Raw genomic sequence first — 18,174 nt, 5'->3', positions numbered from 1 at the left:
ATTAATGCATGTTCACATTTAGTCTAGAATACAGTAACAACATGTTTACTCCCAATTTCCCGACAGGAGACTTGTCAATCAATAAATGGGGAAAAAAGTAACTGGCGTTACTTATTTGAAAAAGTAACTCGGAAATTCAAAAGTAATGCGTTACTTTACTGGTTACTCGCGTTACTTGTAATGCGTTACCCCCAACACTGCTCCTCAACACTGACAATTACAATATTCGTGTAGTGTGGTACTCCAAGGTACTCAAAATAATTTGTTAGTAATACCATGTTACGTTACTATTATCACGTACTTACCTTTAAAAGCTGAATGAATGGAAACAATGAATAACAAAGAATGGAAAACAGTAATGTAACATGGTTTTACACTTTTAGTCAGCTCTGCTTTGTGTTTGCTGTTATTTCACCCCGTGGGACGACAGAAACGAAACCGCACAGATGAATGAATTTCTCTTACGTCACTGAGCTACCCACTCCTGCGCGCCTGCTCTGACGCAGCAGCGAACAAGAGGATATGACGAACACACGAGCCCCCACAATTCCCCGCGCAGATCCGCTTTCCCTTCCTTGAGAGTTAAGATGGCGGACCGGCGGCGACGGAGACGGCGCGCCTCTCAGGACAGTGAGGAGGAGGACGAGTCCGCCTCGGGCTCCGAGAGCGGGAGATCCTTCTCGGCCAGCCGGAAGACTCGCGGAAGAGATCCCGAGCCGGTCGAATCGCCAGCGGAGCGCGTCGCCGCCAAAAGCGACGCTGAGTCGGAGTGTGTGAGTGTGTGGCTATAAATCTGCTTTTATAATCAGGGCCGATCTCAGTGTCTGTGCGTGTGTTAGTATCTCACACAGTCTAAACATCGAGTAGGTGTCATTTAAATACGGGCTGAGATGTGATAAATGTGTAGACGTTTCAAGTGATGTGCGTTTTTTGTCTGTAGCTCTTGAGGTGAATGTTTAAGTATGTAACAGGCGCCTAGTCCTAGTTATTTCATATTGATATAAAATTCCGGACGTGTCTGTGGGTCTTTATTAGTGTAAATGTAGCCTTGACCTCATTTGACCTCAAAATGTTTTGCTTTTCATCACCTAACTTAGCGGTTCTCCATCATGGTCCTGGAGGTTCCCCTGCCCTGCACATTTTGGATGTCTCCTCTATCCTACACCCATGATCCATCCCATCAGCTCAGTAGACTTCCTAAACAGCCAGACTAAACTGAATCGGGTGTGTCAGATATTAATGAGACCCCCAAAATGTCTAAAACATTGGTGGACCTCCAGAAACAGGGTTGAGAAACGTTCAAACTTGCATGAAGGTGAATTAGCGTAACGACGAGTATGTCTGGTTGGTGCAAAGATGTTTTATAAGGCATTTAGGGTGTTGCTAAGTAAACTGGGTGACATTTAAGGCTCCTAGATGTTTGATATCTGATCTGATGTTATTCTGACAATGCAGTTCGGCAATGGGAAGATCTGCTGACCGAGATGAGGAAGTTCGGTGTTATTTTAATGCGCCATTTGTTATGTTTGTGCGACCGTTAATTCTTAGATTGAACATGTAGATGAATTTTTAAACCGGGCTTGTTTTAATAAATGTGCTTGTTTATGGATATTTGATTCTCATCTTTTTCTGTTTAGGAAAGTGAAGATGGTGTTGGAGAAGGTGAGTGTGTGTTTTCACTTTTGTCATGAGCTATTTTAGTGCAGATGCATGATTGAATGTGTTTGAGTTCAAACTGCAGATGATTGCTAAAAGGTTAAATGTGACCCTGGACCACAAAACCAGTCATAAGGGTCAATTTCTTTGAAATTGGGAGCTTTGAAATTAAGCTTTTAATTGATGTATGGTTTGCTAGGATAGGACAATATTTGGCTGAGATACAGAAAATTGAAAATCTGGACTCAAAAATCAAAATATTGAGAAAATCAACTAAAATGTTGTTCAAATTAAGTTTTTTAGCTGTGCATATTGCTAATCAAAAGTTAAGTTTTGATATATTTATGGTAGGAGATCTATGAAATATCTTCATGGAACACGATCTTTACGTAATATCCTAATGATTTTTGGCATAAAAGAAAAATTGATCATTTTGACCCATGCAATGTATTTTTGGCTATTGCTGAAAATATAGCCGTGTGACTTAAGATCATGGTCCAGGGTCACAAATGGTTATGAACGGTCACTTTTGGTAACCGGTTCTATACTCATTTGCTATTTGCTCTCAGAAATGTGAGCAGTCATGCTAAAATGGCTGATTTCTTTTCTTCAGCAGTCTTATCAGACTATGACAGTGCTGATCTGGAGGAGAATGGATCGCACACGGAGGTAAGTCTCTATGGCAACGCTTTTTATGGGGTTGGTTGGGAAATCAATCAGTTTTGTAAAAGACAATGCTGTGATAAATCCGTACAGATCCTGACTGGGCTGTCAGTCTGCTTGCTGCTGTGTAGAGAGGACAGAACGTCTCCATTGCAGCTGAACTGTGTTTTGCTCAGTCACTGTAAGAGTGCTACCCTTTCCTTATTGAGATTTAGTGGATGTGAGAGTGTGTCCATGGTTTATAGTCATTTAAAATCTAAAGCTCGATATAGACCTGCCTAAGTAATGATTTCAAAAGAACAAAATGAACTGAGACTCAGCTGGGGAGTTTTTTGTATGATGGTTTATGCTGAAATTGTGTCAAGAAGAATATTTTTTGCTCATCTCTCGTGGCGTTATGAGTACTGCCAATGCCGAGCCCCATGCTGTTATTGCATCTGTAGTCCTCGTCTAATTTTAGTAGACGTATGACGCACTATCTGCACTTTTTTTTTCTGCTCTTCCTGCTTCTGCAAGTAGCGTTTTGATGAATGCAGGATCATATGGTAATTTAGGCATATTAAGGAACGCTGGGGTTCATTGCTTGTGAGGTCATGGCACCTGCGGGGTGGAATTGAATGAGGTTGTTGTAGTTCTCAGCTCATCGAGTTTAGTCTGGGGTGTCTTGGCTGCTGATGTTCCACTTTGTTTGGTGTCCTAGCAACCCTTTCAACACCATCCTTACACTTTAGACCTACGTAAAGCTGGCTTTAATTCACTGCAGACAAGCACAGTCTCCTCGCAGTTTCAAAATGCTGTTTAAACAGGAACAACCAGGAAACGCTTATTTTATATTCTTTTAAGTTAGAAATGCATTTGTTTTGTAATGCCATATATACTTCTGTCTTGCTGTGCTGATAATAATATGCAATTAATGAAAATAGTGAAATGAGACCAATGTTTATAATTAACAATGTGTATCAATTTTAATTTATTTAAATTCTTGGGAAAAAATACTGTCCTTGCCTTTTGTTAATGTAGTTAAATCAATTGACGCCAGTCTTTCTCATGATTTATCCACCTTATTTTTGCCGTAAGTTTGTAAATTTCATGGGTCTGGCTTCCGGTCTCGTCCTTGTCCAGCTATTTTTTTTTAGCTGTGCAAAACAGCTTGTTTTGCTGCTTGATATTGCAAATTGGTGTTTCCTATGATATTTATTTATTTTATTTTTTTTAATGTATTATCTTAATTATGAACACACTGGTTTGTAGTGTAAACAGTTACCGTTTACTACATGTTGTTGTTGTTCTTGTCATTTCCCTATAGCGGCTAATGAACTGAAAGTCTGACCCATAGGCATACTTTCGTGTTGAAGAATAAGGTGGATATTTTGCTACCATATTTTACTGTTATATACTATTATAGCATTTATGATGTTATTAAACTTGTTATATTTTGAATTGGCTTTTGTTTTGATCTATTTAGTATATTGATTTTGTGCTTTTTGTCACTTTTGTTTAATTGCAAAGTTCACTTTTTCATGTTGTTTGAACATTAATGTGTGTTGGCAGTGTATGTACACATCTACCATGCAGTGGCTTTTAATTAGTCTGTAAAAATTATTTCCCCTTTTTCAAATCGAGCCATTCTCAGATGCCTGTCTGTGTGACGTCACGCTGATAGAGGCCTCTCCAATCATAGTTGATTGACATGAGTGTCTTACCTCAGACCCGCCTTAAATCAGCTGTAACAGTCCAACCTCCATTGTTTCGATGCCGGAGCAGGGATGTAAGTTAGACAAGAATTGTAGTTGTTTTACACTACCATTGAGAATTTTTAACCCAAGTGTATTATAGACTTTTCATTAAGACCCTAAAGAATCATATCAACTTGTGGAAAATGGGCATTCGATGACCCCTTTAATAATTTTTTTATGATGATGGGAGAAAGCTTGTTTTTGTTTATTGTGATTCAGATGCAATTACACATAAGCGCTGAGTAGTATTAATTACCTGTGTTTAGGAGTAATTAAGTGTAAGGTTAGTTGCTTGTAGTTAGGAGTGGGCAGTATACTGGTAGACACGATTAACTGGTAGACATTTGTCAACTGGTAGAGATTTTGGACTATTGCGGTTACACACTATGCTGCGTGGTCATGAAAACTTAGCGCTTACATTTATTTTGAAGTATTGTGGTTTAAATATGTGATTTTAAGCCGTTTTTTTTCACTGCAGTCAGCAGTGAAAGAACTCATTTCACTATATGCGTGCACTGTTTAAAAGACTGTTTCTGAGCACTGTCTGCAGTGTTGCCAGATTGGATTCGACTTCCAGCCCAAAAACCCACCCACTCCAGTAAAAAAAAAAAATAAAAAACACCCAAAACTGTCAAAATAATGTGACAATGTTACTACCATGTCAATCCAGGGTTGATAAAGACCATTTTAACTCAAAATAAAACAAAATTATGACGACAAAATAATATAGATGCATTTCCCAGGTAAATGGATTAAATCAGGGCAAATACATTAAAGAATTACCAAATATGACTGAAATAGCCTGTGCAAGCAGACACTGTTCAGCAAACAAGAAATCAGCCGATACCCTTGAAAAAGCACATGCATCAGTTTCAGTGTCAACAGTCAGAATAAGCCCATTTAAATGGAAACGGTGCCCAATATAAACTAAAGCAAGAATCCTGGCAGCTCTTAAAGTGACAGCAGTCTAATATTCCTGCTGTCTGTCATTCATGTTAATCAAACAACAAAAGAGAGAAACTCTCTCACTGCTCTTGACTAAATCACTTTTGATACTGTAATAAGGTGAACTATGTATTTAATTTATGCAGTGAAGTGTTTAACCATTCGATCACTTTATACAATGCATGTAGCATTTCTTATGTATTTGTTCTGCTATATATTTTTGTCCTACTGCTTGCAACTAGTTTTTTATTCTTGTTCCATCGCTGACTGTTTACTTGTCTTCAGTGAGTTTGTTTTTTATTATCATTATTGCTATTGTTATTATTATTTATGATAGTATTGAATTTTTTTGTGATATTGTCGCTGGTACAATTGGTATCAAATTTGGTATCAAACATTTTGATATTATAAAGACCTTACTTAAAGCGAGAGAGAAATTGAGAGAGTGTGTGTTACGATTTAATGAAATTACTCATATTTTGATAACATTTTGGTCATATCACCCACATGCAAAGTTATGTTCCTTTGTGTTTCTAAAAAAAAGTTAAAAAAAAAAATACTTTATAGGAATAAAGTTTGACGTGATTAGTTTTGGTTTTTTGCATTCTCTGAAAATTTGTTGGTATTTGGCACTGCTTGTTTCAGGGAGGAGAGGATGAGGAGGAGGGAGAGCATTTCAGTGATGAAGAGGCCTCACGTCCTGCCGCAGAACCGAAGCCTGCTGCAGACGCCCCGACACAAGAGCTTGGTGAAGAGGAGGAGAGAGATGAAGGTGGCAAAGAAGTTAAAGCTGATGAGAAGGGGAATCTAGCTGGGGAGCGGCAGAGTGGGGACGGACAGGTATAGAGGAACAGAACATTATTTTTTTTGTTTTGTTTTGTTTTTTTTCCCCCAAACCCTCCCCAACTCAATTTCTGGCAGGTTAGTGTGGGAGTGACGTTTAAATACTTTGTTTTGGTGAAAACTCTTTGCTTGAGTTAAAACAATCCCAAATAATTAAAACAGTCCTTTGACAGATTTAAAGCATTTGGCCACAATGGCACATTCTGGACTAAGACGATGCTAAATCACTCTGCCTGTTGTGTTTTAATTGTAAATCCTTTTTTGGCCAAAACTGAAGTTGAGATCTCTAAATGTTTACAGGAAAGCACTGAGGACCCTGAGAATAAATCAGGCAGCAAAGGCCAGAAGCTGGATGATGATGAGGACAGGAAGAATCCAGCCTACATCCCCCGAAAAGGCCTTTTCTTCGAGCATGATGTGAGAGGTCAGGCTACAGAGGAGGAGAGGTGAGAGACATGAGTGTTTTCATTCAGGCAGAGCTCCCTTTCCAGCTATCAAATCAATGTAATTGGTTGAGGTGTTAGTTTCAAGTGTTGAATCTGGCACGAAGCCGTGTGGTCCATAATTTTGTTTTCCTGTCTCCCCCCCCCTTTTCTATTTGTCCATCTGTTGGCAGACCTAAAGGCAGGCACAGGAAGTTGTGGAAAGACGAGGGCCGATGGGAACACGACAAGTTCCGCGAAGAGGAGCAGGCGCCAAAATCACGCGAAGAGCTAATTGCTTACTATGGTTATGACATCCGCAATGGCACAGGTCCGAGTGACGGACGATCGTACCGCTCCCGAAAACCCAGGTGAGGCCTGTGTTTGTTACTTTGCACTCTGGTATTGAGTGCTATTGGTAAAATATAACTTTAGTTGTAATTATAGTTTTAGGGTATGTGTATGTACTAGTGATGGACTGACAAATAATGCAGGTTGATTTATCAGCCTTTTACCTTTTTCCTGGACGCAGAAGTCTTGTCCGTCTCATAACAGAAAGATGCTTTACAATTCCGGTCTCTGGTGTTTCTAGTGAAATTAACGCACATCTTAACCCAATGCACAATTTTATATTTAGTTATATTTATTTAAAAAGTGTTTAAGTTCTTTTAACCCCATTTTAACATGGATTTCTATGAAGCACGGAACATAAGAGCATCCAAACAGAAGTTAGAGTACATCATGGTGGCGCTCACTGGTTACTCAGGAAAAATATATTTAGCCATTTTAAAAATGTGTTTTTGAAATGTTACGTCAGGTTTTTCATTTTTTGCTAAATAATAAACCATTTAAGTCATTAAATGAAATTTGATTGATTATAATAATGTTTACTATTATTATAATTGGAAGTTTTACAATTTATATTCATTTGTATATACTCTACCATTAAAAAAAATTGAGGTTAGTGGGATTTTTTTTTTTTTTTTTTTTTTTAACTTTTATTAATGCATTTATTTTTATTTATGTGGTGAGTGACAAAGACATTTTAACTTTTTTTTTTTTTTTTTTTTTTTTTTTTTTTTTTTCAATACTAAAAAAAATTACTGTTTCCACAAAATTAAGGAGCACAACTGCTTTCAACATTAATAACAACAATAAATATTTCTTGAGCAGCAATTCAGCATATTATAATGATTTTTGAAGGATCATGTGGCACTGAAGACTGGAGTAATGACGGGAATAAATTATTTTAAAATAGAAAAGTTTCTTTAAATTGTAGTTTCACAATATTGCTCTTTCTAAAGTGTTTTTGATCAAATCAAGTATATTAGTGAGGATAAAAGACTTTCATAAACACACGTTTTTAACTTAAACAATTTAACAACAATTTCTTAAGTTTAACCAAAATTAGTTTTATTTTTATCAGATTTAGTGTTTTCCGATAATTTTCTGGATTCCATTCGATTGGTTTTATTAATTTCTCTACATTAATTTTATAAAAAATTGTGTGCTTTAGTATGCGTTTCCTAAACAAAACTATGCGTCTGCACTATTCATTTACACAGAGACACACAGAACATGAATGATTTATATTTCAATAGTATTTTGCGACAGACACTGGTCCATATCACGCGTTGATTTAAGTGTACTGGCCTACTTTTGATTTATTCCGAAGTTTGGCTTATTCCGTGACATTCCGCATTATACAGTAAATTCCATTTTCTTGACTGAATTCTGTGATTCTGTCTGCGTTTTCCTCATCACGAAAATCATAGGGTCCCATTATTACTCATACTTTCTAGATTTTTATTATTTTTTTTCAAAGGCCAGATATGTAATGAGCAGAGGTTGCGATAACCGAAAATTGTCCGTCATTGACGGAATTCTTTTTATCAGTGACGGAAAAATCTGAAGGCTGTCCGTCACTTCGACGGATTACACTGAGAGTGATCTATTGTACAGTTGTAGCTGTAATTCCCACTCCTGTCCAGTTGGTGGCAAGTGCGCTCCAGTGTGGCAGCAGAGCAGGGAATCCAGAACAAAAACGAAACTCTCACGAATCCTTTGGTGTGTGTTTAATGTGGCAGTTTATTGGATGGGAGGTGCACTATGCACAGTTTTATTTATCAGCTGAAAACAGCATAGACCAAAAGATTGTATGGGATTTAAGAATCTATATTGGTTCATAAAAATGAGAATCTATTAAAATTGAGAGAATTTAGTGCCCTCTGGTGTCTGGTGTAGAACAGATTTCTCTTTGAAATAAATGTATAAGCCTATATCGTGCTATAGGTTTATTATTAAAAATAAAATGTGAATAAAAATAAAAGCATTTGAATGTGTTATTATAATTAAAATATGAAAATTAATATGATGGATAATAGTAGATTATGTCGGAATGACAGACAATGTTAAAGTCTAACGCAACCTTTGGTAATGTGCAACTCACTAATCTATCCATGTTTCTTTGCAGACATGCTGGTTCGCCCAGTCGGGAGCCTAGGCGCCATCGTGATGGTGAAAAATCAGTGCGTACAACATGGCAGGGGCCTTCACCTGGCCACCGCAATCCCCCTCAGTCTGTTACCCTACAGTCAGGCCCACCACCTGGTCCCCCTGCAGCACCCAAACCCTCCGGCCGACTCTCAAATCAGCCTCCCCAGCGCAGCTTCCAAAGCAGTCGAGCCCCAACGGCCCCCCACAGGACAGAAGGGCAGAGACACTCGAAGCCCAGTCTAGACGGCCCGCCACCTCGAGGAATGCGGCCACAGCCTGTAGAGGGTGAGAGAGGACCGCGGCTCAGGGGTCGTGGTTTGCATGCTGTTCACGCTGACCGTAGCCCGGCCCTGGTGGTGGAGGACATCCGCAGTGAGGAAGAAGAGGAGGAGGGTGAGATTCCATTAGCGACAACTACATATACCGCTCACCACTACAAGACGGAGAGAGAGCGGGTTCCGTCACCACGGAAACAAGAGTCGGGCCCAGCGATGGAAGGGGGTAGTGCAGCTGGTCAGGTGCGAGAATCGTCTCCTCCTCAAGAGAGGCCGGTGGAAAAGAAATCGTACTCGCTTGCACGGAGGGCGACGCGAACGCGGCCGTCTGATCTCGGTAAGCAGGCGTCGTTAGATGAGTCTTCGCCCACGGTCCAGCAAACCCCGGCGGCAGCAAAGAGCGAGTCTTGGCAAGAGCAGAGTGATACGGGCACACAAGGTGGACTGACAGGGCTTGACCAGGACCTGGCCCGACTCAGCCTGGCGGGGCAGAACTGGGCGCAAAGCCCACCCTCCTACCTTCAAGCTGAGATGAGAGGTAATACTTAATCTTTGTGTGATTAGTTTGTTTTACAAAATTTTTTTTGGTAAGTTTGTTTATATTTCCTGCATTTTTGTCCCCAACAGGCATCCGTAGCTCAATGCACATGGCAGGAGGCCCTCCACAGTATGGAAACATGGAGGATATGGTGAGTCACCCCAAAATGAAAATTCTGCCATTAATTACTCAACCTCAAGTTGTTCCACACCTGTAAGATCTTCGTTCATCTTCAGAACACAAATTAAGATATTTTTGAAATCTGAGAACTTTCTGCATAGACAGCAAGGGTCCTAGCAGAAGGGATGAGAAGAATTGTTGAATTCTTCTCATTATTTTTGTTTTCTTTGCACGCAAAAAGTATTCATGTAACTTCATAAAATTAAGGTTGAACCACTGATGTCACATGGACTATTTTAACAATGTTTTTACTGCCTTTCTGGGCCTTGAATGTTTCGGTTGTGTTGCTGACAAGCTCTCAGATTTCATCAAAAATATCTTAATTTGTTTTCTGAAGATGAATGAAGGTCTTATGAGTTTGGAATGACATGAGGGTGAGTAATTAATGACAGTTCATCCAAAAATGAAAATTCTATCCCTTTAATTACCTATATAGATCAGAAAATTCCCAAATACTGAATGATAAAAATCTGTTTTCTATGTTATTATTCATGTACATGTAAAAAAAAAAAATGTATTTAATTTTCTGAAATGTGCTGTGATTTACATTCCAAAGCGACTTCTATAATGCAGTTAACTTTAAATATATGATTTTTGCAGAGATGTTATTTGAGTTTGTGTATAGCACATTTCCCCACACGTGGGTAGTTTCAGTTTATTATTATTATTATTATTATTTATTTATTTTTTTTATGTTTTGATCTAAATACTGTTTAATTTAAAGGATTTAATTTGTGGTGTGAGGTGTAATAAAATTAATGTTTGTAGTGTTTATAATATTTGTAAATGGTTGTTTTGTTTTTTGTTTTGTTTTTGTTTTTGTTTTTTAAAGTTATTTATTTCTGAATATAGTAAAATGTGACTTACACACAACACATATTTTTTTCCCCCTCAATTTATTTTTAATTTCATTTTCTTGATATACAATGTTTATTTCCTAATTTAATCAATTTCTCTGCTGACTCATGCAGGATTTAGGGCCCTATTCTGCATTTTGTTTTTTTTTCTATTATTTTTTTATTTCTCTTTTTTAATGGTTAAAATAAAAAAAAAGTAATCAAAAAAGCGTTTAATTGAAATCATGAAATGTTCACACTTTTTAAGTTGCTGTGAAGACCTTTACATTTTTGGTTTGTATATATAATGAGAGTTCTAGAGATTGAGGTGTTCATGTACTCATTGAGGTGGCAAAGGCTAAAAACCGCGAGCATCACGCACACTTTAGTATGTGTCTAGTAAATGAAACTGTGCGTCTGTGCCATTCATTCACACAGAGACACAGAACCAGAGGTTGTGTTAACCGAAAATTGTCCGTCATTGACGGAAAAATCTGAAGGCCGTCCATCACTTTGACAGATTACACTGCGAGTGATCTATTGTAACCAATCTAATTGTAGCTGTAATTCCCACCCCTGTCCAGTTGGTGCTCTGCTCCAGTGTAGCAGCAGAGCACTGGATCCAGAACAAAAATGAAACCGTTACAAATGTTTTGCTATGCGTTCTATCACGCCACATTAAAGAGCGCCAAAACGGTATTTATTGCTTAAATTTCTTAATGAAATGGACAGAATTTGAAATCTGAGACTTTGTTTTATATCAAAAGTAACACAAAGCTTAGCCTTTTGCGATTTATTGTATGGGAGGCGCACTATGTACTGTTCATTCATCAACTGAAAACAGCATAGACCAAAAGATCAGTTGGGATTTACGAAATGATATTGGTTCAAATTAATGAGGATATATTAAAATCGCTGTAACTCTTGGATGTGGTTTTGAACATGAAAAGTTACTCGGTCTCAACTGTTCATCTGTTCTCTTCAAAATAAATGCACAAGCAAAAAATGTGGTGTTATAATTAAAATATGAAAATTAAAATGACTGGTAATAATAGATTGACGACATTTTTAAAATGACGGACAGTGTTAAGGTCGAACGCAACCAAAATTTTTTGCTTTTTGAATTTCCATTGCACTCAGATCTTTAAAGTATTTTTGTTAAAGGTCAGTTTGGCAACTGTGTCTGAATTTGCTGATCAAAGTTGTAAGCTACAAACTTGTTTTTATCTTTGATTTCTTGTTATCAGGGTGTTGGTGGTGGCCGGGCTAAGCGATATTCATCACAGCGCCAGAGGCCAGTTCCTGAGCCTGCACCCATGCACATAGGAGTCATGGAGGGCCATTATTATGAACCCAGTAAGTGCAGTTCTGCTTGTGGCCTATAGAGGGCAGTGTTAAGTTAAATGGGTCATGTGAATGTGTCCTGAAATCACCTACTGAGTAGTTAAACTTATAGTTTGTCTATTTGAGAACTCCAGCGCTGTTTGTTTGTTGTTGTTTTTTTTTTTGTTGTTGTTGTTTTTTTTTGTGACCAAGCATCCAAGATAATAACTTGCATTTCCACATGCAGTGTCATTCCAGGGACCAATCTATACACATGGGGACAGCCCAGCAGCCCTGCCTCCTCAAGGCATGCTTGTTCAGCCTGAGATGCACCTGCCACACCCTACCCACCCCGGACACCCAGGTGAGAGCTGTTAACATCTGAAGACTGGTCTGTCAGATTTTTCTCTATTAAAATAGTGTTATGTTTAAAAAGGACTGGTGGTGCAAGAGAGAAAAAATGTACAAACTTTTAGTAATCAGTTTTCTTACAACTTTAATCACTTCAAATGTTAAATATTTTCCTCTGCTTTTGTTTCAGGCTTGCACCCGCACCAGTCGGGAGGGCCCATGCCCAATCCGGCTCTTTACGCAGCCCCACCCGTTTCGCTGTCACCTGGGCAACCGCCTCCTCAGCAGCTGCTACCCCCACCCTTCTACCCCCCTCCAGGTGTCATGACCTTTGGCAACACCAACTACCCGTACCCTGCCGGAGCTACGCTACCTCCAATGTACCCCAACCCCCAGGTGAGCCTCTTAAGTGTTAGCGTTTTCTGTATTGGGGATGGGCGATAAGGCCTTAAAAATTTATCACGATAATTTCTGGTATTATTATGATAACGATATCAATGACAATTCAGGGAATCCTGTTTCTTTAGAGAAAAGTATTATCTTTCCTCTTTTTACCCAAAATAGATATAACCCAGTACACATGTACAATGTAATGACTGTTTAATGTATACTGGAAGCCAGAGGGCGCCCTTGTGCGGAAACTTCACATGTGCTTTATAGCAGAAGGTTATTGCTGTAGCTGAATAAAACACAAGAGAAACTTTAACCGAGGAAACTTGACAATAAACATACGATTGCTACATTATATGGTTTGTATGTGTTCTTCAAGCAATCTTGGGTATTGGGTATTTAGAATAAAGTATAGTTATAATGCAATGCTAATCGACATAGCTTTTATAATACTGTGAAATAGTATGATTTCTGCCTCTTTCTGTGATATGAAACCACGTCTGATCGCAAAAAGGTTATTTCAAACACTCGACTATGTTATGAAGTTAATTTGGAGAAAAAAGCGTGTCAGTAAATTATATCTTTGCTGGACAACGGGTTTGTAAACGCATGAAAAACTGTATCGTACACGTGCTACTGCAGACTCTTACCGTTATTATCGCGGGAAGACTATTTCTTATAGTGGGAAAAATTTTACCGGTATATTGGTAACGATAAGATATCGCCCATCCCTAATCTGTATCCTGTGACACACTCCAGTAGCACACTAGTGAGTGTCAGAGGGTTTTTGTGCATCTCTTAATGCTTGACTTCCTTCTCTGCGTCTCTCTTCAGGCACAGTCACAAGTCTACGGTGGTGTGACGTACTACGACACGGTACAGCAGCAAGCTCAGCCCAAACGCTCCCCTCCCCGACGCTCCTCTCATCCCGTTACAGTCAGACCTCCCCCTCCTGAGGTAACAGCATATTACACATTACATCATTCATTACATTCAGCCAGGGTGTTTTAAAGGGGTCATGAACTGCCATTTTTATTATTTTGTACAGTTCTCTGAGGTCCACTTATTTTATCAAGATTTTTACCTCAAAAAAACACTGTAATTTAGAAGTAATAGGTTATTTTCTGTCCTGTTTTGATCCCTCTCATGCAGACGCACTCTTTGAATAGTCGTGGCAGATTGTAAACTCAGAAGTAAACACCCACTGCTGTGATTGGCTAACAGTTGTGTATGTTTGACAGCCTACATCCTTCGTAGATGAACACTGCTTGAATTTAGGTTAAAAATGCATAAATACTCGGTACTATCAAACAATCTGTAATAACAGACAACGCAATAGTGACCATGTAATAATAAAAACAGTTACTCACACTTACTCTGTGTGATGCGACATTACAGTCGGATCCTATGTAGTCGGCACAGCATCATCTTTTAGTTTCAGTCTTTCTGAAAATCCTGTGTCTAATTGTGCCTTGTTTGTAATTGAATCTGCAGTAAAATGAAGTGAACAAAGGACCAAGTTCATACTAATGTTGGGATCAGAAGGAAGGCAAAGAAAGACTGTTTTTCCACAGCTTGGCACTGCACAGCATCTCGTTGTATTTGGAGCCATCTTTATCATTTGGTTTCTGAGTAGACCTGGGTTCGCCTCTCGTTATTTACACTACGTGCACGAATCGGGGTGCGGGGCCAAACAGGCAGAGATGTAGAAGCAGAAGTTGATCTTCTGCAGAGGCGGTGCTTATCCGCACTATTACGTCATAAAGTGTCACATTCCTCAACCTGTTGTTTTGGCAGACTGGCTTCAATATTAGCCGTTTTTAGACTAACAAGAAAGTTTTGTTCTAAAATTTGCAGGATGTTTTTATAGCACAATGACCTCTTATATGTCAAAAGATCAGGGGGATGCTGATTTCTCAGTTCATGACCCCTTTAAAAATTGTAGATATGGAATATCAGTACCAGATTGGTTGCCTGCTGATATTAGTGTTTGTTTAATATTGGATATTTAATTGATCCTTCGCCAACAGCTTGACTGACAGGTGATCTGACCAATCATAACGTTGAATCTGCCATTCTGTCCGACAAACAAATCAAACAGGAAAGTAGATTAACTTCGGTGGACTTAAACATGAAACATTGTGTGTATTGACATCTTTCTGCAGTTTAAATAAAATGCGCCGTTCATTCATGTTTTTTTCGTGCTTTAAGTAAAGAAGAAAAGACGATGTGTTCACGTTTTGATTGATCTAATAAGGCAATACACTGATCTGTCACGACACATTAGAGCCGTAAAACGGTATTGTTTGAATTTCTTAAAATTCTAAATTTCACAGGGTTTTGCAAAGTCAGTTGTGTTTATTTTCTCTTTAATTTTCCATTGTAGTGATGCAATCCCTTGAATGTAACCTTATAATAAAACACTAGTAATCTTTATCAAATCTCTAAGTAAATATGTATTTTCATACTGTGCATTTTAATTTTGTGATGTTTAAATTCACTTGTAGCATTTAAAATAAAAACAGCTTTTTTATTTTATGAAAAATAGTATTGATTTTAATTAGTATGCACATCAATTACAACAGTAAATAATAATGAGAAAGAGGTAAAAATAAATGATAACAATGATAATTAAAAAAAAAAAATTGCATTTACACACAGTCACCACCAAGTAACAGTAAAAGTGAGTAGTTTTTCTTAAATAAGATGAGGGGGGAAAAGAACAGCAAGGGCCGAATGCTCAAAGTTACACTACCAGTCAAAAGTTTTTGAACAGTAAGATTTTTCTTTCCTTACTCCAGTCACATGAGAAATCGTTCAGAAATCTTTCTAATATGCTCAAAAAACATTATTGTTGACAACGGTAGAATTTTTTTTCAGGTTTCTTTGAGTAGAAAGTTCAGAAGAACAGCATTTATCTGAAATATAAATCTTTCGTAACATTATAAATATATTTTATCACTTTTGATCAATTTAAAGCATCCTTGCTAAATAAAAGTATTAAGGTCTATAATTTCTTTCCAGAGGAAAAAAAAAAAGATACTGCCTTCAAGCTTTTGAATGGAATAGTGCATGTTACAAAAGCTTTTTATTTCAGCTAAATGCGCAACTTTGGATATTTCTGTTCATCAAAGAATCCTGAAAAAATGTACTCAACTGTTTTTAAATATTGATTTTAAAGCAGTTTAGCATATTAGAATGATTTCTGAAGGATCATGTGACACTGAAGACTGGAGTAATGATGCTAAAAAAATTAAGCTTTGATCACAGGAGTAAATTACATTTTAAAATATATTCAAATAGAAATCGATTATTTTAAATAGTAAAAATATTCCACAATTTTACTGTTTTTGCTAATCTTTGGATCAAATAAATGCAGGCTTGGTGAGCAGAAGGGTCGACTTTATAAAAAAAAAAAACTGCTAGTGTACATGTAGAAGAAATGATCCATTTGTTATTACCGTTTAAAAGTGTGTTACAAGATATTTATTAACAGCTCATTTGCGATTTGACCTTTTCCCCCATCTGTCAGGACCAGAGCAGAAAGCCCGCTGAGGAGATTCGCTCCTAGCTGCCAGAGGACGAGGAGGCCGCGTGTCAGGACCAGCAGCACCCCCTTTGTATAAATTGAATTCACCATTTAGGTTTTAACTTTCACTTTTCATTTTGTTTACTGTTCGTGTATTCGTCACGCCTTGCTTAGGTTCACTGTCTTCATCCAAGGTTCTTTTTGCAGGTTATTCCTCTCTGTTGTATTTCCATTCATAACCAGCAAAGTGTTTTACCGTTATCCGCTGTTCGGCTAGAAATTAAATAAGCAGCCTTAAACAGCGAGATGTTGTTTTTGCTTTTCACTAAGCAACTCTGATGTCTCTACTAACGGACGAGAATTGAAATTTACTTGAGGCTGCTGGACTTTTGAATTGAGTTTGTTTTTAACCACCTTTCACTCAAATGTTTTTATTGAAAAGGAGAAAAGACAAACTTGAGTATGTGAAAAGATAGGCCTGCAATTTTTAATTCTGGACTAACGGTCTTCGGTTTCAAAGGTTATGTGCTCGGAATTGAGCAATGAAGCCAGCACGTGGCTGTTATACACGGTAATGACCTTCAGATGCACAAATTAGGACCTTTTTGGGTCTTGTAAGACCCTTTTCGCATGTTTTCTTTTCCGTTTAAAAGCGCTGTACCATTCTGACTGCTTCACCTGCCGCGATGGTGCTAGTCCCGTTTCAGACTGGGGCTGAAACCCTCAAACCTTTTCCTCCGTCTGTCCCGCTGTCCCTTGTATCTTTTGAAATCGTACTGTTGAATTCAATACTGTAATTCTATGGAAGCGAACCGTTAACCTTGCCAGATACTGACCTACTTGACAGTGTAACTCGCTTGATTAGCTTTCTATTGTAAGTGTACATATTAAAGTATATTGAAGCCGGTGGTTTAACGAATAATACTAAGAACTAGTCATTTATGAAATGCTGTCGATATGAACAAAGTCAGCAGGGAAACCTAGCTTAGGCCTCTCTTTGATTTTGAATTTAATTTCTAAAAATTAATTTGCAGTTATTCAATGTTTTTCTTTCTTTTTTTTTTTTTTTTAATAGTTCTGGTTGCAATTGTTTTTTTTCTTTCAGGCACACTGTACAGGCATGCATGGTTTTATAGATATATTTCATTGTGGAAGCAATTCTAGATGGCAACTTTGGCTGTGAGCTGTTATTCTTTGCCCCACTGTGGGAGTGCTATGGATGCATCTTTTTCAATCGTTCCCTTTATGATTGTTTCAGAGAAGAAAAAGAAACCTAACAGTATAACTGAGATGTTGTCGTTCCCAGCGTTGTTTAGACATGGCTCATAAAGACTATTAGAAGATGTTGTATTACTTTCTATGCCTTAAAGAGTTAATTGGATTGACATATCTGTTTCTGTTTGATTAGACCTGACAACACTGTGAGGGCTTGTATGTTTCATAGTTGTTTGAATAATATTAAAAGTGTTTCATTTTTGCGATTTTTATTTTGTGGAGCAACGTCAGGAGATGAAATTAAACAAGAACTGAATATAACATTTGACTTGTCCTGTTACTTTATACACTCTCACACACACACAGTTTTTATTTAATAGTATTCATTGATTGTAGGTTGTAATATGAATGCTTTTTTCCCCTCTGTTATTACTTTTAGTTAAACCTTAAACATAAATTATAACACTGTTAGGATGTCATCTTTAGCAAATCTTATATTAATCTTTAATACCTTATATTGGTGTTGTGATGTTTGTATTTTGCTTGCAGCACATCAAAATTATTTGTTTTAAATAGTAAATGTTTTAGATGTAGATTTTGGTTTGATTTTGTTTTAAACCAAAAAAAGACAACGGTTTTTCATGTTGGGCTTATATTTGTTCATAACAATTATTAATATACCTAGATGAAATCTTCAGCAAATCTTAATATTAATATAAGCATTTCAAAATAATTGATTATAAAATCAGTTATTTATAAATGGTGAAATTACATTT

At 37.6% G+C, this 18,174-nt stretch overlaps 1 protein-coding gene across 2 annotated transcripts; it reads left to right on the top strand.

Moving 5' to 3' along the window:
- Nucleotides 1-540: 540 nt before the first annotated feature.
- Nucleotides 541-17,721, top strand: casc3 (casc3 exon junction complex subunit). Of its 2 annotated transcripts, none has more exons than XM_051101655.1 (13): nucleotides 541-773; nucleotides 1,638-1,662; nucleotides 2,270-2,325; nucleotides 5,646-5,840; nucleotides 6,144-6,289; nucleotides 6,460-6,636; nucleotides 8,739-9,574; nucleotides 9,664-9,725; nucleotides 11,838-11,946; nucleotides 12,161-12,277; nucleotides 12,455-12,660; nucleotides 13,489-13,611; nucleotides 16,187-17,721. In XM_051101655.1, exons 1-13 carry the CDS (start codon nucleotides 588-590, stop codon nucleotides 16,223-16,225), a joined length of 2,277 nt encoding a protein of 758 aa, XP_050957612.1. In that variant the 5' UTR covers nucleotides 541-587; the 3' UTR covers nucleotides 16,226-17,721. The 2 variants fall into 2 exon arrangements, with proteins under 2 accessions (XP_050957612.1, XP_050957615.1); XM_051101658.1 differs by lacking the exon at nucleotides 16,187-17,721 and adding an exon at nucleotides 14,149-14,504.
- The last annotated feature ends 453 nt before the right edge of the window (nucleotides 17,722-18,174 follow it).

Source organism: Labeo rohita, chromosome 3 (genome assembly GCF_022985175.1).
Source record: "Labeo rohita strain BAU-BD-2019 chromosome 3, IGBB_LRoh.1.0, whole genome shotgun sequence".
In the NCBI taxonomy this organism is placed as follows: domain Eukaryota; kingdom Metazoa; phylum Chordata; class Actinopteri; order Cypriniformes; family Cyprinidae; genus Labeo; species Labeo rohita.
This window is presented reverse-complemented; position numbering and strand designations above follow the sequence as displayed.